At 45.2% G+C, this 26,609-nt stretch overlaps 1 protein-coding gene across 17 annotated transcripts in view; it reads left to right on the top strand.

The window, feature by feature from the left end:
* macf1a (microtubule actin crosslinking factor 1a) overlaps window positions 1-26,609 on the top strand; it is a 233,585-nt gene that overhangs the window by 150,068 nt on the left and 56,908 nt on the right. For 15 of the 17 annotated variants that reach the window (XM_056400190.1, XM_056400193.1, XM_056400191.1 and 12 more), the window contains 29 exons: window positions 1,993-8,121; window positions 8,255-8,410; window positions 8,584-8,799; window positions 8,931-9,101; window positions 9,383-9,670; window positions 10,635-10,784; window positions 11,025-11,258; window positions 11,522-11,701; window positions 11,797-11,970; window positions 12,222-12,389; window positions 13,082-13,273; window positions 13,379-13,552; window positions 13,837-13,960; window positions 14,108-14,307; window positions 14,432-14,749; window positions 14,867-15,033; window positions 16,577-16,733; window positions 16,860-16,971; window positions 17,697-17,759; window positions 18,187-18,425; window positions 18,598-18,727; window positions 19,807-20,006; window positions 20,415-20,642; window positions 20,723-20,999; window positions 21,295-21,893; window positions 22,178-22,366; window positions 22,492-22,698; window positions 24,264-24,581; window positions 24,897-25,079. In XM_056400190.1, the coding sequence (XP_056256165.1) occupies window positions 1,993-8,121; window positions 8,255-8,410; window positions 8,584-8,799; window positions 8,931-9,101; window positions 9,383-9,670; window positions 10,635-10,784; window positions 11,025-11,258; window positions 11,522-11,701; window positions 11,797-11,970; window positions 12,222-12,389; window positions 13,082-13,273; window positions 13,379-13,552; window positions 13,837-13,960; window positions 14,108-14,307; window positions 14,432-14,749; window positions 14,867-15,033; window positions 16,577-16,733; window positions 16,860-16,971; window positions 17,697-17,759; window positions 18,187-18,425; window positions 18,598-18,727; window positions 19,807-20,006; window positions 20,415-20,642; window positions 20,723-20,999; window positions 21,295-21,893; window positions 22,178-22,366; window positions 22,492-22,698; window positions 24,264-24,581; window positions 24,897-25,079 (11,943 nt within the window). The remainder of the gene's footprint in view (window positions 1-1,992; window positions 8,122-8,254; window positions 8,411-8,583; window positions 8,800-8,930; window positions 9,102-9,382; window positions 9,671-10,634; window positions 10,785-11,024; window positions 11,259-11,521; window positions 11,702-11,796; window positions 11,971-12,221; window positions 12,390-13,081; window positions 13,274-13,378; window positions 13,553-13,836; window positions 13,961-14,107; window positions 14,308-14,431; window positions 14,750-14,866; window positions 15,034-16,576; window positions 16,734-16,859; window positions 16,972-17,696; window positions 17,760-18,186; window positions 18,426-18,597; window positions 18,728-19,806; window positions 20,007-20,414; window positions 20,643-20,722; window positions 21,000-21,294; window positions 21,894-22,177; window positions 22,367-22,491; window positions 22,699-24,263; window positions 24,582-24,896; window positions 25,080-26,609) is intronic. The other 2 variants (XM_056400178.1, XM_056400189.1) reach the window with 2 other exon arrangements.

Below are 26,609 nucleotides of genomic sequence, written 5' to 3'. Positions count from 1 at the left end.
TTTCTTAATGAACTAACACTTACAGTAGAAATGTGTACACAGAAGAGAATAGATGAATCCACTGGATGTCTGAACACTGTCTGAACTGGGCCCCAGCATGGAGTGTTCCACTCTCACATTGATCTAAAGGCCTGCAGTCATGTCATTAACTACCCCCACCCTAGTTTTTGTCATTGCCATCATCATTGTCATTATCATCAGAAAATACATCTGCTGAGCTGCTAACATGGTTAATACACGGCCTTAGCGGTGCCGCACAAGAGCAGCGCACATGTCTGACTCATGCTAGCAGTTAGATGAAAGCAGTAGAGCTCTGCTTTTCGTAGATGCATCTTTAGAACCATTTTCAAAATACAAGCACTTCCACATTTGACCATGATCATCTCTGTAGCTGCAAATTAGTATCATTTTACCCTTTTTATGTAGTGGTAAAAAGAATGCCACTGCATAAAGTCAACACATCACATTTCAGCATTTATTTTACTCTTCATAAAGTTTACCCCATATATACATGTACAATCACACAATCACACATCCACAGTCAGCTCGCACTGTGTCTTTAAATTGTTCTTCTCCTGACATATGTGATACGGCACATTGGTCCAAAATGAATTGAATGTGTCTGAGAGTTTCAGGTTTCAACCAGGTCTCGATGATAATTCTTATGTTTCAGCAGCTGCACCTCATAATCAGTTCCTATGTGAATGTTATATAATGTTTACAGGGGGTTTTTATGTGACTCAAAAAATACTCACTGAAGCATAGAAGTTGGTTTACAGTATAAGAGCACCAGAGGCCAGCTACGCAAAATCCCACTTCACCATTTGAGCATGTTGTGTCCAGATCACAAGTGTGTGTGTGAATGATAATTTTTGTGTTTGTCCTAATGCATACAATTAATGTGTGACATTTTAAACCGGCATTTTGCTTGGAAATCACTAACAGCAACCAGAGGAGAATTGTGGACGTCCGAGCTCTGAGCCGAGGATCAGAATGAGAGATGGAAAACAAAATCTGTTCTGTGTTATAAAGACTGAGATCAGGTTACTATTAGTTTAGTTTTAGTGGGAATCATCACAATCTGATAGTGTCACCATGCCTTGCCAATGGTAATGAGTATGTGTTAGACGATGTATTGCAAAATAAAAATCAATACTGTGCAACTGAAGAGGCAAACATACCTTTACAATGGTGTGCATTGTGGTAAATGTAATATGAATAATTCATCCCACCCTTTGTCAGTTTCAATCTAAAGGTGTCAGATGTAAGAAGTCATTCATAGTTTCATTTCCCGAGCCTGCTCCGGTTCACAGTGAGGTCAGGATTTAGTGTCAGTGCAGTGTTAGGACTCAGAATGAAGAGTGGCATGCCGAACGCTAACAACCAGCTTCTCACCTGTCGCGCCTCGCTGTGCCGAGCCATAAGCTGGCCCGTTAGTGTGTGTGCCACGGGACGAGCCCGTACGGTAAGTAGCGCTCGCTTTCTCTCTTACCGTTGCAAGTAAGTTTTTTTTTTTCTCATTTAGACATTTTATTCTCTTCTTCTTCTTCTGAATACCTGTGTGTTCTTTAATGTGTGTTTGCTTACCTTTACCTAGAGCTTTTTTTATGCATTTTTTGTTATTCGTTGCTTTGTTGCATGCTTAGTGCTTGTTTTAGAATAGCAGTGGTAAGTATCAAAGCGCTTTTTAATATCAAAGACAAGAAAAAGAAATTTAAATATGGGAAAGAAACAATCAAATTCCTAATATGTACAAACAAATAACATGCCAACAAAAAAAGCTGTTATTGTATTTTTTATTTTTTTTTATGTTATGTTTTTGTGTGAACTGGTTGTGGGTTTTCTTCTTTTCTGATTCTATCTAGTTGCCCATTATATTCTTATAATAATATAATAATGATACATAGTAACATAGCATAATACATTTAGTGCCATACCACATTGATACCAGAATAAATGTCAACTAGAATTTTGTTTTCTTTCTTTTTGTAGAACCAAATCGCCATCGCTGGAGTCATCGACCTGGGAACAGTGGAAACATTCCCAGTGTTCCAAGCAGCCCGACGTGGTCTTATTGACCAGGACACCTGCCATGTACTACTGGAGGCTCAGCTCATTCTGGGGGGGCTCGCCCAGCCTGACTCCCCTCTCAGTCTGTCACTGGAACAAGGTTTAGCTCAAGGCCTCATTGACGCCCACACCAGACAGTCCCTTCATGAGCTAGAGGCTGCCCTGCTGTTGGTGGAAAATACAAAATCTGCTGACGACCAACAACAAAATATGTTGCCGGTAGCTACGGCTATGGAGGTTGGGCTCATCAAGGAGGAAGTAGGACTCCGTATTCTGGAGCTGCAGCTGAACACTGGCGGCCTGAGAGACTCAACGGGGAAGATGATGAGTTTGGAGCAAGCAGAAGACAGAAGACTTTTGACTCCCAGAGTCGTCACCAAACTCCAGTCCAGGCTGCAACATAGAGAGCTGATCGATCCAAACACAGCTGAAAAATTGAACCTGTATGAGCTCCAGCAACGCTGTGTCTTCGACGATGACTCAGGTCTCCTTCTCTTCCCTGTCAAACAGCAACCTGGAGGAACGGTCTGCCTCCGCTCCGGAAGAAAAGTTGGCATCTTCCGTGCAGTCCAGGAAGGTCTCATTGATCGGAAAGTTACTGTGCGACTTCTTGAAGCTCAGCTTTTTGCTGGTGGTATTACTGACCCACGCTCTGGCCACCGGCTGACAATTGAAGAGGCTGTTCGTCATGGGCTTATGGACCAGGATCTAGCATGTGCCATGTTAGCACGTCAGCTGCAAAATGGGGGAATTCTAGATCCTTTCAGTGGAGAGCGCCTCGATTTGGAAGAAAGTATTCGCAGAAACCTTCTGTCCTCTCGCTTGGCTCTGTTGGTCCTCGAGTCTCTTTGGGCTTTCATGGGACTGCTCTGGCCTGAATCTGGAGAACTTCTGCCTGTTGCTGAGGCTCTTCAACAAGGAGTGATCTCAGGAGAGCTAGCAAGAAACATTCTCACACAGCGTCATGCCATTGGGGCTCTTTACAACCCAGAAACCCTCCAGGTGCTGGCCCTAAACCAGGCTGCTGAAGAGGCCCTCGAGCCCAGTGTTGTCAGTTTTCTCAAAGACACCCACATACCAGATGTTCTTCCGAACATGAATCAGTCTGGTACCCCATCTCTAAACCGCTTGAGCTGGGGCTCCACCAGCTCCTCTCCACCTCCCTCTTCTCCACCCCCTTCATCATCACCTGCAGGCCTCGTGTTGGATGCTATGCCAAGCGAAGTAATGGATCCTGAAGAACAAGCAAAACACAAGCTTCTGTTTCACCTGATGACTCACAGCTATGTGGATGCTCATTCTGGAAAACGACTGGTGCTGCTGGACTCTGAGCTGTTGGAGTTGGTCAAAGCTACTGAACTGGTTGCTGGAGACTCTGTACAAGAAGTTGAGCCTGTGAGCGCTTTAGCTACAGATGAGCAGGTGAAGTTGAAAATGTTGAGAGAGATTAGTTTGACAGATAAAGGACTGAGTGACGAACAAACTGAAGTTGAAGAAGCAAGTTCGAATGGAGTCACACCAAGCAAGGATTTCGAGATCTATGGTACAGGTAGTCTAGAAGAAAGGTATGATGTAGAAAATGATAATAAGTTGGTGCAGAAACCAACAGAAATTGTAGAGAGTGATTTAGCCTTTGAAGCTAAAGATGAAATCAGTGTAGATAAAGATGCAGAAGTTAAAAAGAAAGAAATGTCAAATGATGAAAGTGTAATGGCTTCAGCTAAAGGCCCAGGAGAGCTGGTAGTAACTGAATCCAAACCCGGAGATAGTGCTGGTCTAGAGACCAGTATTATAACTACAACAGTCGATAGGGTAACATTCACAGCACCACTCAAATCAGAGGAAGATTTTCATTTAACAGAGTCTGAAGAAAGAAAAGATGTAAAACATTCTCAGACTGAATCAGACAGGATCGAAGAAAAGGTGCCTGTAATAGAGACTGACACAAAGATGGCAAAACCTCAGGTTGATATTCCTGAATCAGCAGTGGAGAAGGAAAGGGAGGATGCTGAGTTGGCGAGGTTAGTCCTCGAGCTCAAACAGGGAGGACTGATGACAGAGGACGGAGAGAAGCTGCTTCCAGATGAGGCAGTAGCCCAGGGTGTCCTCCCCGGCCACACTGCAGTTAAATTAATGGCTCAGGCAGGTTTGTTTGGGGGTTTCCTAGATGCCAGCAGCGGCGAGTCACCTAGCATGGAGGATGTAATGCAAGAGGGTTTACTAGATGAAGATTTGATGTGGAGTGTCCTGAAGGCAGATAAAACCCTTGCAGGGGTTGTGGACGTAGAGAAAAGGCAGATCTGCGGGGTAAAGGAGGCAGCTGAGGCAGGGTTGATTGACCCCAACACTGCTGCTCGACTTCTAGAAGCCCAGGTGGCGTCTGGGGGGATCGTTGACCTGCGTAGGGATAAGAAAGTCTCTGTCACTCTCGCAGCAAACTTGGGACTGATTGAGGAGGGTCAAAAAGAAGAACTGGTGGCACTAGAGAAGGCATGCAAAGGAAAAGATACAGATTCAGCAACAGCCCTCACAAAAGCCAGTTTACAGCTGCAGATGGAAGGTGTTATCGACCCAGAGTCTAAGTCTCCAGTTCCTCTGGAGCAAGCAATTCAGAAAGGGTTGATTAGGCCAGAGGAGGCTTATCAGGTGTTGGCAAGGCAGGTGGCCGAAGGTGGTATAATACACCATGCTTCAGGAATGAGGCTTTCAGTCTCCGATGCTGTAGATAGAGGATTAGTGGATCGGTCTATTGCTCCTGGCCTGGAGGATCTGGAGTGGGTCTACCAAGGAAAAGTCAGCCCTTCATCTCACCCAGACGCTGTTGTTCTCCAGGCATCAACAGGAACTATTTTAGACCCTGACTCTGGATGTAAACTTACATTGACAGAGGCAGTTTCTAAGGGTATCCTGGATGAGAACGTAGCCAGTGAGGCCATGAATTCTCCCACAGTGACACAAGGGGCACTCGACCCTCAAACTGCACGCATTGTGCCGTATTCAGAACTTGTAAACCAGGGTAAGATAGATATTGAAACAGGTAAACGTTTCTTGGAGGTGAAACCATTCAGAGGCATTCAAAATGAGCAAACAGGAGACAATTTTACTCTTTCTGAGGCAGTTGAATCAAAGCAAGTTGACCCAGTTCCAGCTCTGAGGCTCCTCCAAAGCCAGGCAGATAGTGGAGGGATCATTGATATCAAGACCGGAGAGAGGCTTCCCCTTTCTGAAGCCTGTAAAAGAGGTTTAGTTGGAGATGATATGGTGAAGGAAATAGCCACCAACCAGATTTTGAAAGGAGGCTTAGTTGATCCCACAACTGGACAACGAATCTCTAGTCTCACTGATGCTATTGCAGTAGGACTCATATCCAGTGACATAGCGTCAGAGATTCAGGACAAAGTGGCTTCTGCAGAGATAGAGGGTGATGACGACAGTTCTACACCTGTTGCCTCATCAAATGGTACTTACAGCCCAGCTATTATATTGTCTGTGACAAGCCCTGATAGTCCATACAGCACTGAGGTGTCTTCAAGTTCTCCACTTTCAGAGAAAGGTTTAGGAGATACACAGGAGGATGGAAAGACATTAACATCTGTAGTATCAGACCCGTCACCTTTCTATGACGCTACTGCAGAAGAGGACAAGGTAGAAGTGCCGGTGTCAGTGGGAGAAGAGTCTTTAATTGAGCCAGACCAGTCTATGGACCTCTTGAGTAGTTTTGCAGCTAATGTTGAGAAAAGAATTCAGCAAGCCATAGAAGAGATAGGACCACAGACAGACACCAATGAAACAGAGAGTCTTCCTAAACAGGAGCCTGATGAGAGCCTGCAGACTGATGATAAACTAAAGGAGAGTGTTTTCAGAGATTCTGTTGGAGGATCCGTGGACGCACCTGTCTATGAGATTGTCAAAGATTCCCAGGAAGAGGTCAGGAAAGAGGCTGCTACCTTGAAGGCTGTTGGGGAACCTGTGAAGTTCGGGGAAAAGAAGCGTAGACCCAGTGATGAGAGCACGTCAATGGCTCATCATGTCTCTGAAGGTGAAAACCTGATGAGTCCTGTGGCAGCAGAGATTAGAGATGAAAGTAAAGACGACATTGAATTGTCAAAACTGAGTGAGCAGGAATATAGAAAGAGTGATGCAGCAACACAGAGGGATGAAGGTTTAGGCGGCAAAGGCAAAGCAGAGGAAGGAGAGAAATCTTCAAAGACAGAGATCAAATCAGGCACTGACGTTGAGCAGTCAGACCAATTACTGACCTTTCCATCCAGAGAGACAGAGAGCAAAAGCAAGAAAAAGAGGAAGAATAAAAAGAAGGGAAAGGGTAAAGAAGCAGAGAGTGAAATACCTGCGGACATAAAACGTCCAACTGAAATTGACCAAGCTGGTGCAGAAATAGAAGGGCAGCCTGAGGCAGCTACAGATGAGTTTGCATCACAAGACAAATTCGAGAAATCACAGATTCATGGTGAGGTGGCTTCCCTCGGCCCTCCCAATGGAGAAGGAAAAGGAAAGGTTGACTGGAAAGTTGAGGCTGAAAATGATTTGGTAAAACAGGGAGGTGAATCAGATCCAGTCACTCTGGATTTCACAGAACAACCTGCTGAGCCAGAAAAGGATGCAATAAAAATGATGTTTTCTAAGGATGTAGAGAAAGGTGATAAGAAAGAGAAGGTAAAAAGAGAGGAGCAGAAAGAGGACGTTGAAGAGAGGGCTTCTGTCTATCAACAACCAGAGGGCACTGAGGAGGCGAAGAAAGGCAAGGAGCAAGAATTGCCTCAGAAATCGACTCTACCAGACACTGAGAAAGCAGCGTTGATACTGAAAGCCAAAGAGAGCATTCTTAAGAAGGTGTTTGAAAAAGGAGTGAGTGAGAAGCAGGCTGCTGAGGAGCTGCAGGCGCTTCGCAAAGAGGTGGGGAAGAAGGAGAGTCAAGGCTCAGATGATAAAGATGTAAAGGCACAAACTCTGCCAGCTAATGTTGATGGAGTGGAGAGTCGTGATATCAAAGATGATGGTGTCCAGAGACTGAATGGTTCACCAAGAGAAAGTGAGGAAGAGATGAGTGTCCAAGGAGACGAAATGAAATTGACAAAGAAAGAAGATACGACTGTAGAGAAACTTTCTGTCAAGGAGGGAGTGGAGACCAAACTACCGAAGGCTCCTTCAACAGAGAGAGAGAAGATCAGGAGCTCTGGAACGGAAGACATAGAGAAAGATGTTGAGACAGCTCTATCAGTCCAGCCCAAAGAAATTCAGCCAAGTAAACGAAGTAAGAAGAACAAGAAATCCAAAGGTCCAAAGGTGTCAGACAAAGCTGAGCCTCAAACTGAGAAGTTAACAACTGATGGAAAAGTGGATTCTGAGGTGACAACAACAAAGGTTACCACAAAACCTACAACAGAAAAACCAAAGTTAGATAGCTCAGCTTTGACTAAGGAGCAGAGGAGTGACAGACATACTGATGGTCAGTCAACCAGTGATGTCATCCAGCCTTCAGGTGGCGATGAGGCAAACAAAATGGAGACCTCTTCAAGTCCTGTGAAAGCAGATGAGACCATTCAACAAAGTCTTCAATATTTACATCAACCAGAGGAAGACATGTCTCACACTGAGGAACACAAACAAGCTGCAGAGGATACATCTGTTGGGAAAGAAGAATCCCTTCCAAAAAGTGAAGGTGAATCCATCGACCTCTCTCATGAAGCTGTCACATGCAAACCAGAGATCCAACCCACAGCTCAGTCTGTGGCTCCTGGCACACAGCCAGGTAAAACAGCTGGGAGAGGTAAAAAGAAGAAAGATCAACAACCATCAGAGGTTGAAAGTACCGATGTTCCTGAATCCAAACTCTTAAAAGACCAACAGCAGAATGTTGAGTCTCCAGAATCACCACCTTCGCTCTCAGAAGATGCTTCAACTGAGTCTGAATCACTTGGAGTCCCAGAGTCTGATACAGCCACTGAGAGCTGGGGCGAGGAAGAGGAGGATGTCAGAGAGAGACGAGAAGTTCTTTCAAACAAAGAGGGGACGACGTCCATGACTGGAAAGGTAAGAAAATGGAGAACATTGGGAAGGATTCACAACACGTCTTCAGATACATAGATAAATACATTTTTTGATTTATTTTAACTATTTTATTATGTTTTAGCTTATATATATTTTTTTGTTTCTTTTCCCTCAGTCCTCATTAAAGCGTCAGGAATGCTTGGAGCACGACCAGCGAATCGTAGCCCTGGTCTCCATGGTGAGACACATCGAGGTCCGACTCAAACAGCAGCAGCAACAATCTGTGGGCCGCAGCCTCATCGCCCTGGATGACATCATCAGACAGACTGAGGTGAAACAACATGTTGTGCTTGATGCTTAAATTATTTTGCACTTTCAGTTTTGCATTCCCTGTCCAGTGTGAGACACGAGACATGAGAAACAATAAAGCTGATTTAAGGATTAGTCTCTTACTCAACAGCATCAAGAAAAACATTTGTTCTCTTTTCCTAATCTGTCCCTCAGACTCTGGACTTTGAACTGCGCGACTTGGAGCCTGAGATCACAAAGGAGGTGGAGGCCGCTGAGCAACTACTGCAGCCCCAACCTAAAGATGTTCCTCCGCAGCTCCTATTGGCTCTGGAAAAGGACGGGCGTAGCTTGGCTCGAGGGTACGAGGCTGCCAGAGCGCTTTCTGAGGGCATTCTGCAAAGTCTGCGCGACCACCGAGACTCATACAAGGTAAAAAGAAGCGCTCAAGGGAAAACCAGAAAGGGAGTGCAGTAGATGCTTATTTGTCGTAGAGGTACCCATTAATCCTGAATATTCCTCTTGCCTCTGTGTTGATGTTTGTGTTTATTATTATTATTCAGGAGGCGGTAACGGCTGAGCAGAAGTCACTGGGAGGACAGGTGGAGAGTCTGCTCTCGTGGTTGAAGGAGACGGAGGCTCAGATGGATGGATGGATGGCAGGGATGGAAAAAATTGAGAAAGCAGAGAAAGATGATCGTGATCAGCTCACACAGCAGCTGAATCTTTGCAGGGCAAGTTGTCTGACATGAACTTTTTAGCCGTGTCTCATGCATAAAACTTTATTATGATACAACAAAGACATTGTGTTACAGTGTAGATGCTAGGTGCTAGGACCTTAGTGCTAAATAAACAAGGATCGTGTAGCATTGTGGCTCTACATATAGTAAAAATACACACTGTGTTACTGAATTGTAAGGCATGTTTTTGTTTGTAAAGTGTTTTACATTGAACCACTTGAGCTATGCTTGAATACTACTCTGCTCACTTTCCTCTGTTCTTTCCCTTCTTGAAGGAGCTCCAGACATCTCTGATGGCTCGCTCCAATGAGGTCAACAACGTGGCCTTGGAAATTCAAGTGTTCATCTCAGAGCGGGCGCAGGACCTGGCCCCCGAACAGAGCAGGCAGCTCCTGGGGCAGCTGCAGCAGCTCCAGAGGGCCTTCCACAGAGCGTCGGGCCAAGCCCAGGCGTGGGCTGATGCCCTCTCTGCCCAGAGAGAGAGGGAGGAGGAGTGGCAGCGCAGGGAGAGGGTGAAAGAAGAGGAGAAGGACAGAGAAAGACAGAGTGCAAGGGAGAGAGAGGTTTGGAAAAAGATGATTGAGTCAGATTGGTTTGAAATGCTGTGCTATTTCTCACTAATATATTTAAATGCAGTAAGCTTCCATATAGTGTATTCACAGCTTTATTTGTCATGCTGTTAACTAGTGTCATGCTTTTCTTACACATCTCAGTACTGTTTTCATAATCACTCATGTTATATACAATCATATGAAAGTGGTAAAGCCTGATGTTAACTAGCTAACCTCCACCACTGTAGTGCCATCATACATCATGTCGTCACGCCTCTCATCATTTCATACTTTGATAGGAACCCACTGCTGCTCTTGTTGCAAAGGCTTTGCCACACGGACAGAATTACCACCCTCACTCCTACCACACAGGCCTTTTATGCCAGCTTGTTGCTCCTCTGCATGTCTCTATAACGTGTGTATTATTAACCTGTTTGCCTTGCTGTTCCAGATTGCCGCTGAAGGAAATCTCTTGTGTCACGGCGGTAAAGGCTAGAGATTTGATAGCAGAAGCAGCCGCGCTTAAGTTACAGTGCTTCACTGTTTTTCCTCTTTTCTCACCTGAACACGGAGGAGAAAGAGGAAAAACAGCCAATAAAAAAAGATATTTGTATGATTTCTCTTTGTATTGTTTGTTGTTACTTGACCAACATGTTGATGTCAAGATACTATATATGTGCCTGTATGTCTGCCTGTGTGTGTGTGTAAGTGTGAACTCTGGACACAATCTGCTCAAAGCTTGGCAAAGTGTGCACTACACAAGAACTTTGTTTAGGGGCAAAAGTGCTTTTAGTGTGCTCTTATTCTAAGAAGTATAAAAGCTGGTTGTTAGGTCAAAATAGCAAAATGGTCTGGTCCGAATTATGGTAGATTCTTTAACAATAATTCATGTCACTATCAGTTTTCCTCACATTTTCTTCCTCTGGTGGGTCTTTGCTCTTTTTTCCTTCCTTCTCTCCTCCTTCGTTTCTCTCAGGTTGTCCAACAGCAGAAAGCCGAATGCTCTCAGAAACTAGAAGGCCTCACCATGTGGTTGGCTGGAGCTGCCAGTTTGCTGGCCAGTCAGAATGCGGGAGCAGAGTCAGGTGATGTGAACGTCTTGCAAGAGAAGCAGAAGAAACTAAAGGTATGAGACTTTCATCTCCCTCCACATCTAGAATCTAAAATCTCCCCAAAACACACAAATTAATCTGTGAATCTGCATTTTTTTAATACGCACATGCAGACACAGGTCATTATAATTATTCTTATAAGCTAATATTAGTTACTTCTGACTGAATTTAAAGACTTTTGAACACTAGTGTGATTTATTTGCTGGATGAAAAGGTTTTACTTTTGACAAATCAATCCCATCCTCCTTCTCCAGGAAGTACAAAAGGATCTCAAGACTAAAGGTGAGGGCATAGCTGAGGCCATCCGCTCTGTGGAGGATCTCCTGGCTGATCGGGGAGAAAGTCTGAGCCCAGAGGAGAGGGAGAACCTCCAGGGGACGCTAGCAAGAATGAAGGAGCAGTACAGCACCCTCACAGATTCAGCAAACACATCACTGTCAGAGCTGGACACAGCCATCAACACCACTGTGCAGCAGAACACACAAAGGGTAGGAAGAAGAGAGTGATTATACATATACGTACTTATGGAATATTATATATATATTATCTATATTTTTTATTGTTTATCATTAAAAGTAAATAAATGTGGCCTTTTTAGATGGTAGATATCAGCCTGACATTCTTCAATCTTCAGTTATCTGCCTATTTTTGCAGTTCTGTTTGTTACAGTTCAGACAGTTACAGAATATGAATGAGAACAGGTTTTTTTGTATTCATCCTCCTTTCTTCTTTCTCCACTCCTCTCCTCCAGGCTAAAGCAGTGGAGGAACTCCAAGAGACTCGAGGCCAGATTGACTCCCTGCTGAATGAGTTGTCCTCCCTGAACCAGCCAGGCAGAAGAGGAGCTGGATCTGTAGTGGCTCAACATGTTGTTGATGCACCGTCCTCACAGCCAGAGGGTGCTGTCACGTCACACACAGAGACGCTGCAGGTCAGGACCTCTAATCTGCGTGTAGTGTATCTTGACTTCAACATCTCTTACTTTATTACCAGGGTATGACTTGTAACCTTTGACCTCTCTACCAGGCGGAGCTTCAGCAGCTCCAGTCTCAGCAGGCTCAGCTTCTTCAAATCACCCAGACAACTCGATCCCTTTTGGACCAACCGGACTCGACTGTTCCTCCTGAAGAGAAGCAGCGTCTCCAAGCTGCCCTGGACCAGCTGCAGGCCCAGCACCAGGACAAACTGCAGAGCTGCCAGGTACCTCCATTAAATACTGATGCTTAGTGTGTAAGGTAAGTCTTACAGCAGGTAACAGGATGCTGGTGATGGTCTCTGATATTCATTCTGATATTTTTGCTTTCATGAGAATAAAAGCGAACAAGACCAAAGAAAAGGGGGCAGGACAGCTCTTACATTTTCCTGCTGGGGATGAAAGGATCCATTTTATCGTCACCTTTTTTCTTGGTATTTTTTGTCTTAGTTGCTACAACTGTAATTGTCTCTTCTAGGAGCGTCTGAGGAAGTCTGAGGCTCTGAAAGATGAGTTGACCAAGTTCCTCCAAGAACATGGAAGTCTGGGTGCCTGGCTGGAACAGAGTGAACAGGAGCTCCGTTCTCTTGGGGAAGGAGAAACTGATGCACAAGGACTGAAGGGCAGGCTGGAGGAGCACAGAAAGGTTCGCAAGATACACAATCATTTTATTGTTCATTTAATAATGTTTAATTAAAAAATGTACATAGTTAGTCACATTATTTGAACTATTACTTTTATTAATGTTCGACCCATTTTAGGCAAAGAAAATTAAACCTTCAGCATCTCTTGTTGCTGTTACTTGTTGCCTGTAGGTGGCGCAGCACTATGACTGCAGGTCTCTGCAGTTGTGTAATATTGGCTCAGTCTGATTTCGGCTGCTTTGACGTGAAGTGAATGAGCTGAGAAATATCACTCACTGCATCTAGGTCCAGATTAAAAGCACATACTGCGAAACTATGCTTTCTTTTCCTTTAATCATCCGTGGAAGATTGAGTTTCCTCACTGAGTTTCCATCCATCCATAACACGCCCTGAAATGACTTACACTCTCACAATCACAAATTCTGGGAAACTCCATAGAAGCAGTTTGGGAAAAGTTAAGTTTACTTGTTAAGAGTCCCTTGATATCACATTTGCAGCGTGTTGCATGCTTTCCTTATGCATTTTTTTTTTTCATTTATTTTTTCCCAGTCGTCCCTGGTATTTGAACTAGAGACCTGCTGGTCATGATCAGGATCTTTCCATCCACACTCATGAAGAAAAGTTGTTGTTGTTTATTAAAATTTTCTGGGGGCATTCGACCCCAACCGACCTGTGAATGTATCTGTACTTCCAGCTTGCTGAGGAAGTCATTTGCCACAAGGCGGACCTGCGTTTCGTCTCCATCTCCGGTCAGAAAGTTCTGGACTCTGTTCAAGGGTCTCTGGAGCAGGTTGGCGGCTCGGACCCGGCTTTGGAAAGCACCAAGCAGCTGGTGACTGACAAGCTGCAGGATGCGAACCACAGATACACAACCCTACACACCAAGGTGAGAGAAACTAGAAGGCATTCTACAAATTGTCAGTGAATCGGTTTTTCTTTCACATTGTCTGGACTTTACGCATACACTGAAACTCTCTGTTGGTGTTTGCAGTCAACAGAGTTGGGTGGTCGTTTGTCCGGCCTGTTGGAGAGGTACCAGCAGCACCAGGATGAGGTCGTCTCCCTCCACTCCTGGCTCAGCACTCAGGAACAGAACCAAAGCATAGCCAAAGCCAGCGGGGACACAGACCCACAGAACCTGCAGAACACACTGAGACAAGTCCAGGTGAGGCACAGATGAGAAACACTGAAATAAAAACATCACGAAGACGACAGACGAGTTTCAAAGTATGGAAAAATGTCACTCATGATCTGGGCTAGTCGACAGTCGTCTTTCCAGCTGCTGCATAGAGTTGAGTACTGACCAGAAAGTTTAAATTCAGTCAAGTAATTAAAGCCTGGAAAAAGCGTGCAATGGTAAAATGGAAAGTATGAACGTCGTCTGAGTTTAAAATATTTTTGTCAGCTATAGAAATGATTTAATTTTGACTGTGTGTCCTGTGTCCTCAGCTGCTGCAGGATGAACTGGCAGAGCGCTCAGTGCAGCTGGAGAAGGTGAAGAGAGCAGGAAGAGATCTGGTCAGCGCAGATGAATCTCCCTCCCTGAAAGCTGTAGACATCCTCTGTGCTGCAGGTAACTTCATTTGGCGAAGCCGTCCCCTCAAGTTCTAATCACAGACTGAACCCACATGGAGACTTATTTATTTTGTCTGCGAAATGAAAAACACATTCTTACAACTACATTTTTTTTTTTCTAATTTTGCTCTTTTCTTTTATCTAGATGGTTTAGAGAAAAGATTCAGCTCTCTGTCTGCGTCTGTCTCTGAGCGGGCCGAGCAGCTTCAGACGGCCGTGGCTCAGTCTGTCAGTGTCCAGGAGGGCCTGAAGGGTCTGCTCAGCTGGCTGGACAAACTGGTTCTGAAGCCCGGACCAGTGGAGCCCACCGCACAGGCTGTACAAGACGCCCTTACCCAAAATCAGGTAGCTCAATTACCAGAGGAGAAATGCAGTAGTTTCTTAGACAAGACAAAATCACGGTTAAAAAATGGTGCTGTAGGATTGCATGTGGAAAGTGACCCTCCGTTTTCTCCTCTTCCTTCCTCAGAAACTTCGGCAGGAGCTGCTCTCCAGGCAGGGCAGCGTGGAGGCAACGCGGGACTCTGTTTCCAAACTCCTTCAGAGCTCGGATGCTTCCACAGCCTCAGGCCTCCAGGGCGCTTTAGACGAACTGACTCAGCGCTACAGTGAAGCACAAGCCAGCCAGGCAGAGAGGGAGTCTGAGCTCAAAGGCCTGTTGCCCAGACTGGAGAACTACGAGCGGCTGGGGACCGACCTCCAACTCTTCACCGAGACCCGACTGAAGGCTCTGAGCCCGGTGGGCCAGCCAGACCGCAGCATGGATGACTACAGGCAAACCATCGAGGTCAGCAGGAGAGAAAAGTCAGATTTGTATAAACAGGTCATCTGCAGTGTGGCCTGTTAGTGGATCAGTTATACTGTCAGTCTGTTCAGCCCTTTTGTCCTGTGCATCTTTTCTCAGGAGGTCAAGTCGGAGCTGGAGCAGGAAGCGGGTCAGCTCAAGTCCTTCTGCAACCTCGGCACCGAGCTCAGCCACTCAAACGCTTTCAGTAACACTCAGAGCTTATTGGAAAATGTCAAAGGGGTGTCTGATGAGTTCAACCAGCTGGAGGCAAATGTCAACGAAAGGTAAAAATATCAAGAGATAATGTGAGAACTGACAACTTGACTGACAAAAAATGCAGCCGTAAATGTGAAGCCGCCATTTTCATATCTTTGCCGACAGATTTATTTTGTCCTGATTTTCCAGTCTCTTACATGGCATCTTTATTAGATAATATTATTTATCTATAAAGATTATGAATAGAAATAGAAGTAATAGGAATCATATCATTTTTAATTCCTCTTTGTCCGTTGTGCAGTTCACCATGACATACACAAGGGGGCACCAGATACAAAGCTGTTTGGAATCTGTCCACTCTTGAATTATATACAATAACATTTGGTCCCATGTGATAAAGTATGACAGCGGTCAGTTCCTTTTAGACTGACACAAAGCCAGCAGACTGTCAGAGACAAACCTACAAAAGCTAAGACTGGTTCAGACACAGAGAGGTCTACTTTAAAAAACCCCTCTGTGACTGGCTCTGCAGAACAGAGTGTGCTGCTGGCATTTCCAAAATTTGTTTTCTAAATTTGTAGCCTTCACGGAGCACCAGTTGCCATGCCTACCCTGTTTGATGTCGTATCAGTGAATAGCCACACTTGAAGCCTGTCAGCAGGGGGCTGGGAATTTATAAATACCATAAGACTGGTTTAGGTTTATTGGATTATACTTTAGTTTGTTGAGCCAGTCACAGAAAAACAACCAATAAAGGCTGTGTAATGGATATATATTAAAACCCTGTTTACGTATTAAGAAAGAAAGATTAGTAAATCACTCATCTATAATAAACATGGTGTCAGAGGTTTTTTTAGTAACTCATAAAACATGCTGTACATGATGTAGGGGGTTATTTACTGTGCTGCATGATGTTTCATAGCAGTTGGTTTCCGTGTACTGTACGGTGTGTGTGTGTGTGTGTGTGTGTGTGTGTGTGTGTGTGTGTGTGTGTGTGTGTGTGTGTGTGTGTGTGTGTGTGTGTGTGTGTGTGTGTGTGTGTGTGTGTGTGTCTCTGCTGTATCTGTGTGACCAGTGTGAGCTGATGAGCCGGCCCGGGTGCTAATATAAGCAGAGTGGAGATGGCTCATTGTCTGTCCTATAAACGGCCTCTCTCGTATTAACTCCCGGCCCCGAATCCCCCGGGGGGAGAAAATAGCAGCATGATAATGATACTGCCCCATGCCAGACGACTTCTCTGAGCTGTTTTGTCTACGGGCACTCAGCACTTTTCCAGCCATAGCTCGAGACAGATCACATACAAAGAGAAGGAGGTCAAGGCTGTGTTAACGCGGCCTCAGGGGCCAGTGTGGACCCTGAATACTCCCTGTCAGTGGTGCTTTGTGTGTGTGTTTGTTTTTTAAGAGAATATCATGTAAAAAGAGCTTTAGAGAGATCATGTAACTGCTTTACTTTGCCTTGAAACCAAAAAGATTTAAGGTGCATCTACTCTGCTATCCTCCTCTTCCTCCTTCATTATCCTTTTCGTCTTCTTCATCACTACTTCCTACTTTCTGCTGCTGCTCTTCATACCATCCTCTTCCTCCCCTTTCCTGCGTTCCTCTGACACAGGTTTGCTGCCATCCAGGCCTGTGAGCAGCGGCTGCTTCAGTTCCGCGGGCTCTCCGGCTCCCTTCTCAGGTGGCTTCAGACGGCACAGGACCAGCTGCCCCCCAAAGAGGCCAACCTCAACACTGACGGCCTGCAGAGAAGAGTCCAGCAGCTCAAGGTACCGTGAGCTAAGTGATCACAAACCCTGCGAGAGAAATCATTTACAGACATGTTGTTTGAACCCAGTGACTATAGCATGTGCTGTTATAGCTCAGTGACTCAAAAAGATGAATTGTGCCTTCAGGACTTGTTGAATGACTGGGAGTCACAGGGACCCAGGGTTCAGGAGCTGAACAAGACAGGCTCACAGCTGGAGTCCGTCATCATCGACATCACTGCGCCTCAGACCAAAACTGGTAAGAGCAGCGATGGAAACACTGCCCAACAAAACAATCCTCGCACCCCCTCTTCACTTTAAATGACTTGTTTTCCATATGAGAGTCTTTTTACAGGCCATTTAGGTGAGATTTACAGATGATGATGTAGGTCGGTGGAAAAGGCAACAAGGGGTTTATAAAATTATTTGACCTGAGAAAAACAGAAAAACAAGTGAGGAATGCAATAAATTAGTATTTATAATCCATGCTGTCTTGGTCATTTGCTCTGGGTCAGCTCTGATAGAACTGTGTTGCTCTCTGTAAATCAGTAATTAGTCATTAGTAATTCTCATGTACATGAGTTCATGGTGAAACTGAACCACTCGTGTGTCTGTTGTAGTTGAAGACAGAAGGAAATATCATTAATTAGAAGTTAAAAGTAAAATCTGTAGAGAATCAGAGAGCAAAACATGGCAAAGGTTGAAGTTTTGGATATTAAAGACTATGAGTATCCTCCATGTCTTCCTCACTGCTGTCATCCGTTTTCATGGCTTTTGTCCAGTGTCTTTGTTTCTCCTGCAGAGCTCTGTGTGTGGAACACAGTGTTTGTGATTCTGATATTACATGCTTGTGTCAGAAGTCTTTACATATGTGCCTGTTGTTTATCAGTCGGTACATCACTGGACCTGTTTGTTTGTGCGACTATACATGCATGAGTGTGTTGTACTGCCACTGTCTCAGTCCGGTGTGTGTCTCTCTCCCAGGTGCTCCTCAAATCAATGGCTCATCAGGTCCCAGCAGTGTCAATGGCATTCACACCTGCAAAGGTGAGCTCCTCCTCCAGCTCTCTATCTTATCTAATCCCTCCTGAAAGTCAGCTTCTATAGTAAACCTAACACAGCAACAATTATGTGAACAGCTCAAGCTATACTGGTGTTCATGGTTTCCTTCGACTCACTCTGAGAGATTACAGTGTGTTTCTGTTTCTGTGTCTGATACAGTCGTGTCTCTGTCAGCTTTCTGTCCATTCAAAACATCTGTCGCTGGCAAATCTGTTCACTTTTAAAAAATATTTCCAAAGCAGAATTAGGATTTTACAGACCCTCTTTATCTGGGTTGCCCTGATCTACCTGCACTACACAGCTGTAGGCGATGTACTTGTCTATTTTATGTGTCTCTGCCCTGCTGATAATCCCTACTCCATGTGGCTCCATGTTCAGCAGTTTTCTCCTTTTCTTTGTGTTCTGCCCTCAGACCTGACAGAGCTGCAGGTGGCCGTGTCTGATGTGAACGGTCGATATGAGACGCTGGGCGGAGAGTTGAAAGAACGTCTTGGCCGCCAGCAGGCCTCACTGGAGCTGAGGCAGAAGGCCAGGCAGGGCACAGAGGAGCTGAAGAGCTGGCTGGCCAACAAAGAGCACAGCCTGAAACAGGGACAGACCGCCTCCCCCTCCAAACCTGAGGTGGTTCGCGCCCAGGCCCAGGAGAACAAGGTAAAGGAGGTTCATCAGCAGCAGATCGACATAAATATCGTCTATTCTTCTATTATCGTTCATCAGAACTCATGTATATATAATTAATTGTGCGTTGGCTTGTTGAATAGATATTATAATATTGAGTTGCTGCTTTAAGTCCTGTCATTGTCCTCTTCTCCTTCCTCTCCAGGCCCTCCTCTCTGAGCTGACTGAGCACTCTGGGAAGGTAGAGGAGCTGAAGAGCACACTGAGGAAGCTCATTGCTGACAACCCTGATTCTCCTGAGGCAGACAGCTGGAGGCAACAGCTGCAGGAGATAGGTACATGCTGCAGATCACAGAAAATACTTTCAGCAATATGAGGGGACAGAAACTGATACAGTCTCAGCTAACGCACATGCATGAAGGTAAAAACTAAATTAGACTAAATGTGAAGAAAAAAGCCCCTTTCAAGACCAGGAGATAACAGCTACTAGAGATACCGTCCTGTCGTGAACTGTAGGGGTCACAGAAATATTATTCACTATAGGTAGCATGTGCAGAAGATGAAGTTATTGTTACAGAGAAAGAATACTGCCTGAGAGACTTAACACAAAGACTCATCCATTTAGAGGAATGTAAAAACAGTGAAACGGTGAGTCAGTGTTTGTTGCCTACAGACAGAGAATAATCTTATTCTCTACAGAGAATAAGAAAATGAGGAAAACCTTACAGGTAGACATCGCTGGAGAAGATGAAACAAAAACAGGGACTGAAAACTGAAAGAAAAAAGAGGAGTTGTTTTTACTGAGGCATGTTTTTGAAAACTGTAAAAGAAAGTGGCACAGTGCAGTGTGTAATAATTCTTCCGAGCGATGGAGAGAAACTGAGATCAATATTATCCAGGGAGAGAGTGGGAAGTGTTCCTGTCAAAGCCATTTGTTCATTTTCATACTTGATATTTTTACCAGGGCCTGGTATGAGGTAACCGAGACAGAAATATTTAAGGTGAAATCCAAGAAGCAGCCCTTTATATTTCTTATTTCATAATGCTGAACACACACACACACACACACACACACACACACACACACACACACACACACACACACACACACACACACACGCACATACTGCTGGATGCCCAGAACATGAGTCAGAGAGGGAGAAAGAGACAGAAGAGTAGGAGGAAAGACAGAGGAAGAAAAATGTCTCATTGTTTTGTCAGTGTTGTTCTTCACATTGAGTCAAGTTTAAATGAAGGATTCTGATTTCATCACCATGACTGATATAGTGATTACCCTCGTTTCACACTGTGCTGTAATGAGAAAACACAACTACAAATATACTGTTCACATCAACATTTTGTCATTTTGAGTCCTGTTTTCTTCACTCCTGCCTCTATTGGTTATTTTCTACAGACTCCCGCTGGCAGACAGCCAATCAGACTGCAGCCCAGAGGCAGACCGAGCTCGAGACGTGTGCCGATAGGCTGGGCAGCTTTGCCTCAGCAGCCAATCAGCTGGGCCCGTGGCTGAGGGAGAAGGAGCTGATGATGAGCGTGTTGGGACCACTGAGCATCGACCCCAACATGCTCAACACCCAGAAACAACAAGTACAGGTACGTGGCAGAGCCTGGAAACAGGATCATAGAGCTTACAAAGCAATGATCAATAGAAAATCCAGCTTAAGGAGAAATATACAAGAATGAAAACAACTCAATATGCAGTACAATAAATACTCCTCTCTTTTAATTCTTTGATTCTATTGGTTTCTTTTATTTTGACACTTAAGTTCCCTTCAGTTCTGAATGTTAGTGAGGATAAGAACATATTGTGCAAGAATTTTAAACCTCGCCTTACATGAGACATAAATGATGCAACATTTATGTTAAAAAATAAAAAATGGTGCTCTAATAAAATCCATTATTATCCAAAGCCATAAATACCAATCGGTTCCACTGTTGTACAGAAATTTTCCAGGTTTTCCTTCAGGCTTTCTTTTGCTTTTAATGCCTCTCTTCTTTTAGTTCATGCTGCGTGAGTTTGAGACCAGGAGGCCGCAGTTTGACCAGCTGACCCAGGCTGCTGAGGGAATTCTCTCCCAGACCTGTGACTCTGCTCAGGACCCTAAGGACCTGGCGGAGGTGCAGACTGAGCTGGGCTCCATCTCCCAGCAGTGGGAAGATCTAACAAACCGACTGAGTCAGAGGTCAAACCACATCGACCAGGCCCAGGGAACCAGCGAACGGTACCAGGTAAGTTTAGTCCAGGTGGAGTCATGTTACACCATCACCATGACAGGAGAGTGTTGTAACCTTCCTCCTCTCCTGTTCAGGCCTTGCTCAGAGAGCTCTCCTCCAGTGCCTCTGCTCTGGGTGAGAGGCTGGACGCTCAGGCCTCGCTGAGTGCCCAGCCCGAGGCGTTGAAGCGCCGCCTGCAGGAAACCGGAGAGATCCGCTCAGAGCTGGAGAGACGGCGGACCGAGCTGGCCGAGGCTGAGAGGCTCTGCCGGGAGCTGAGTGCCATCGTAGCTGAACCCTACCTGAAGGAAGAGCTGAGTAAACGACTGGAGAGCGTCAGTGGGCCGCTGAAGAGTTTGGAGGAGCGTGCAGGTTTGTGGACTTTATTTGGTTGATATAATAACTGTGCTTTTAGTGATCTGTAAGTGTTCTTTATGTTTATGCTTGATTTATTTGCTGGTAGTGATATTCTATACAGAATGAATTGGTTAATTCTCTTTAATCCCTCTGTAGCTGTAATGGGGATATTGTTTTGATTACACTAAAGCACCACTAACAAATCCACTGAAATAAATACAACAAAAACTCCTCTTTGGCCTTTTTTGTTTGAAAGTATTTTCAGTATTTATGTTTGTAATCCCTTGTGCTCTTCTTTGCTCTCCTCTAGCTGACGGTCTGTCTCAGCTCCAGGCCGCCCTGTCATCCACCCAGCAGTTCCAGCAGATGTTTGAGGAGTTGCGCTCGTGGCTTGACAAGCAGGCAGATCCCAGAGAATCCTCCTCCGACTCCCTGCCTTGCCAGCCAGAGGCCATCCGCTCCCTGCTGGCACAGACAGACGAGCTCCAGCGCGGCTTCGCCAGTCAGCGAGGATCCTACGAGCTGATTCAGGCTGAGGGAGCGTCGCTGCTCGCCACTCTCCCAGCAGGCGGAGACGAACGCTCTGCCCTTCAGTCCCACCTGGGATCCTTGCGACAGGACTGGGAGGGGTTGAACCAGAGAATCTCAGACCGGGAGAGTCGACTGAAGAACACTCTGAGGAAAGCAGAGACCTACCAGCAGCACAAAGCAGAGCTGATCCCATGGTTGTCAGACTGCGAAGAGAAAGATGGAGAGATCCAGCCATCACTGGACTCAGCTGCCCTGGATGAAGCCTTGCAGAGGGCCCGAGGTCTGTCACTGGACCTGGAGAGACGACAGCCTCTCCTCGAGGCCTTCAACACTGCAGCTGATCAGCTGCTGGAGCAGTGCTGCATCGGGGAGGAAGAGGTAAATACCTGCTGTAATTTTACTGATAAAACACTGTTGTTTCTTCTCTCAAGTGTGTTGTATCATTATATAAAGATAAAGCTTGCTTTATCTGCTTTATTGTCTTGATATGCTTTATTACTTAATTATGATGCCTCTGGGATTTAGGTGTCTTTTGGTGGATGTGTCCCCAACATTTAGAGACTGAATATTGATGTATCTATAAAGTGTGTATTGTTAGTGATCTAAAATCACAAATTAGGTAAATGTGGAAAACTGATGTAATGTAAACTAATGATCTGTAGGTACGGGACGAGAAGGCCCAGCTGAACCGCAGGGTGGATGGACTGGGGGAGAAGCTCCATAACCGCACCTCCCAGCTGGAGGAACTGTCTGGCCGCCTGAAGGAGTTTGAAGAGGGCAGACAGGCGGTGGAGCGGAGGATGGAGGCAGCCAAGCACCAGATTGAAGTCCAGGAGGCTCTGGGACCTCAGGTACTGAAACTGTTCGATCACATTGTCATTAGCACTGAAGGTGTGTCTAATACAGGGTTATTTTAAATAATGTTTCACAATCATTCAAGTAAAGTGGCAATCACATTTACTTGTCTCCCATTCAGGCATGCAGTGCGAAGAGCCTGGAGCGGCTGAGAGGTCAGCAGGAGAACCTGAGGTCCCTGCAGCCTCAGGTGGTCTACCTCAGAGACCTGGCCCAGGGGCTGGTGCAGGATGCACCTCAGACACCGGGAGGCAGCACTGAGGGGGCACAGAGGCTTCAGGACCAGGCGAAAGAGACAGAGAAAGAATATGATGACGTTACCGGCAAGGTGAGGAGCAGAGTCGCGGTCAGGAAAAGAAACCAAGAAATAAATATTGGAAATATGAGGGTTTATTTTTATACAGTGTCATAAATCGTGCAGCTTTACAAAGCTTCAGAGGGAATTACAAAAACCACAGAGATGAACCACAAATGTGAGACCATGCTCCAGGTTTGGAAAGTTATCACTGGGCAAATAAGGACATCAAACATGTCTCAAATAATTACATCTGCAAAATAATGTACGAGCATATTACAAGAGTTCTTCTCTTGACATTATTCTCTTTTGAATTGCTGAAATTCACAGAGCACTGATGAGATTCACGGGACTTGGCTTGTTAACACTTACAGTGTATCTCTTTGGAGCTTAGTGTCAGCTCTCAACACTGTACTTAACTTTATATCATAGCTGATTTTTTCTTCCTCCTCTCAAACCACAGATCACCAGTGACGGCTAGTTAATGTCAAAAATATACTTGACCCATATATTAAAGCAGCGAAGGATCATCCATCCAGCAGACAGCTGTGGAAAAGCAGCAGGACACGAGGAGAACAGAGTCATAACAGTTATGAGCTAATGTAACCTCCACAATTTAGTCTGGAGTGAAGAGATGTTGTACAACTAGAGGAGCTATTTATACCAAGGGTCACTGTGTGAGAGGGTGTCACATCTAGTGTGTGTGTGTGTGTGTGTGTGTGTGTGTGTGTGTGTGTGTGTGTGTGTGTGTGTGTGTGTGTGTGTGTGTGTGTGTGTGTGTGTGTGTGTGTGTGTGTGTGTGTGTGTGGTGTGTGTGTGTGTGTGTGTGTGTGTGTGTGTGTGTGTGTGTGTGTGTGTGTGTGTGTGTGTGTGTGCTTAGAAGACAAGTGTCAGTGAGCTGAGAGAGAGCAGAGCAGCTAAAGCTGTCGGTAGAGTTTGGCCATTAGACTTACAGTCGTCATATATGGTCATTGTGGACATTCAACATTTAATCACAGTTTGAACCTGAGCAGAGAGAATTCAGCACCCACAGTGTTGCATCTATTTTCTGCAATACAGCCTCCAAATATTCCATTTAAGGTTAGAGCCATCACAGGAGCTGTATATTAAAAACCATCAGACCGCGCTGTTGTTCACTGAGATGTTTTATTTCTCTTTTTGAAATATTGATCTGACAGAGCTGCTGTGCTGCAGGAGATGATGCAGATCAGTCTCCTCTTAGATAACGTTGCCGTTGTCTCGTTCGTGGTTTGACGAGGAAGTCTGTTCTGTATGACTCAGATATCATCAGTGTCTTTCATTGATAGTACATTTACAGTTTTGTTGGCCCTGCAGCTGCTCACCAAAAATGTTTCTGACTGCACCCATTTATAGTTTCACATTAGATTTGAAAGAGTTGCTCAAAATCAACTAAATCTTCATCTTCCACCTTCGACTGGGTCTGACTCTTTGAATAAAAAGTACTACACTGAGCAGACACCGTCCTTCAGCTGGAATGTAGGAGTTTCATTTTGTATTTTGAAATTGTGATGCACAAACTTGACTGTGCTTCTCTTAACACCTGTTGTGCTTTTCCTCCGTCCTCCTCTCCCCATCAGATCGAACACTGTTGCTCCTCCCTGGAGTCTCGTCTGCAGGGCGTCGGCGAGGTCCAGTCACACGTGCGCGATGTCTTCTCTCGCCTTGCCGACCTTGACGATGAACTGGACTCCCTCAGCCCTGTCGGGCGTGATGCCGACTCCCTGGCGTCTCAGGCAGATGCCCTGAAGGGCTTCCTGTCCCGTCTGACCAACCTGAGGTCGGAGCTGGAGGGTCACACGTCGGAGTGCACCACCATGCTGCGGCGAGAGGGCTCCTCCCCTGATCTCCTGGCTCTCAGGAGGGAGACTGAAGCTCTGAGCCGCCAAGCCGGCAAGGTGAGGGAGGAGGAGAAGGATGATGCAGTGGTGGCAGTGTTTTCATTTTCTCTATTTTTGTGTAAATTTGCTTTAATATATTAATTTATTCTGCGGCAATGACTCGGGTCATTTGATCTAATTTATGTGTGAGTGAATTTAATATTCGAGATCTTGACATTTTGATATTAAGGCATGTAAGAACTTTAATGCATTAACTTTGTGTCACATTAGCTCTTTGATGAATTCACTGTTTAGTTAATCAAAAACATATCATGCCTCCTGCATTGATAGGTTTTATCAGGTCACTGATTTCTTTGATTGTGTTCTTGCTAGCTGAGCGAGCGCGGCCAGGCCAGGTTGGACCAGATCGAGGACGCTGCCGGGAGGGTCCGGGAGTTCTACAGGCTGGTGGCTGAGCTGCAAGGCCTGCTGGGAAGGGCTGAGGAGGGGCTGAATGCGCAGGGCATCGTCGGCACAGAGGTGGAGATGATCAAACAGCAGCTGCAGGAGTTCAAGGTAGGATGGACTTTTGTTGTTGCTGGTTATTTACGTGGAGATGATGTGTATGGGTATGAGTGTGTGTGAGGTGGCAGTGTTACAGTGAAATCCCACAGAAGATGGATGTAACTGTATGTGTGGAGGATGGTCAAACAGTCTGATGAGCTGTGGTTCTTTTGTATTGCAGTACATCCTGGAGCAGTGTGTGTGAATGCAGGTGTGTTAGTCATTTGCTTTGGCAGTTATAATATCCACTTGAGTCTGTGAGTAAGAACAGGAGAGAATCTGATGGAGTTCAGGGTGAAAATGGTGTGTGTGTGTGTGTGTGTGTGTGTGTGTGTGTGTGTGTGTGTGTGTGACAGAGAGACAGAGAGACATTCAATATTTGTCGAGGCTCTGTGGAGGTCTATATCCATCATTTCCTCTCGCTCATACCTCCAGAGAGCGTGAGGTAAGGGTCTCTGTGTGTGTGTGTGTGTGTGTGTGTGTGTGTGTGTGTGTGTGTGTGTGTATGTGTCAGGAGTCGGAGGCAGTGATTAGTTGAGTCACGCATCTCTTTGAAATCCCTGACACGCTGCTGAATCACGCAGCTTTTCCCCCTCAAGGACAGTTACGATGCTCTCTGCGTTTTCCTAAACATTTCCCACCAACACACTCTCTCTCTCTCTCTCTCTCTCTCTCTCTCTCTCTCTCTCTCTCTCTCTCTCTCTCTCTCTCCTCCTTATAAACACACATCATACTCCTCCCCCCATAATGTTCAGGCCCCACCCGTCCTGCCTTTTGAACTTGTTAGCCCCGTCATTGTGATGGTAGATGATGATTTAAATTTGATACTGGAGCAAATCACACATCTCTGTTTTCCTTTATCTTGTGTGTGTTAGCAACACTTGTCTGCACTGCCTCTCTGTTGTTGTTGTTGTTGTTGTTGTTTTTGTTGTTGTTGTTGTTGTTGTTTTATTTACCTCAAGCAGCAGTCAGTAATGGTAAAGTACAGGATGGCGTTTGAGGACACAGTGGTAGTCTGGCTTTTGCACAGTGTATTTAAACTAACTGGCTTGTTTTAAGTGCAGTTTGCAGCACACAGAAAATATTTTTATTTCTAGTCATGCAGAGCGTCTTCAGCCAGCAGCTGGACTTGTTTATTGAGAAATTAATTGGATTGTCAGAATGTGCTTTCGGCCAATCAAATTACTCGACTCGAAGATATGACAAGTTGCATTAACTACATGTTGAGCACAAATATATGATTTCAAGAGTGTAAACAGGAATGACTAATGATTATTTTCACTATTGATGAATCCGTCTATGACTTTTTTGATTAATTAAAGAATCAGTGAAAGATTGTCATCAATCTTTCAGAGCCCAGTGCTGCCTCCTCAGCCAAAAGAGTTTCAATTTACATTTGAAATAAAACAGAAAAGCAGCAGATCCTCACAGTGCAGAAGCTGGAATCATTAAAACGTGTGGCATCGTAAACAACTTAAATTGTTTAAGACATGTCTAAACTACTGGTAAATAAATATTGGGCGAAGAGATGTCTTCTATTTG

This window comes from Seriola aureovittata, chromosome 16 (assembly GCF_021018895.1).
Source record: "Seriola aureovittata isolate HTS-2021-v1 ecotype China chromosome 16, ASM2101889v1, whole genome shotgun sequence".
In the NCBI taxonomy this organism is placed as follows: Eukaryota; Metazoa; Chordata; class Actinopteri; order Carangiformes; family Carangidae; genus Seriola; species Seriola aureovittata.
Note: the sequence above shows the minus strand (reverse complement) of the source record. Positions and strands in the feature narration are given on the sequence as shown.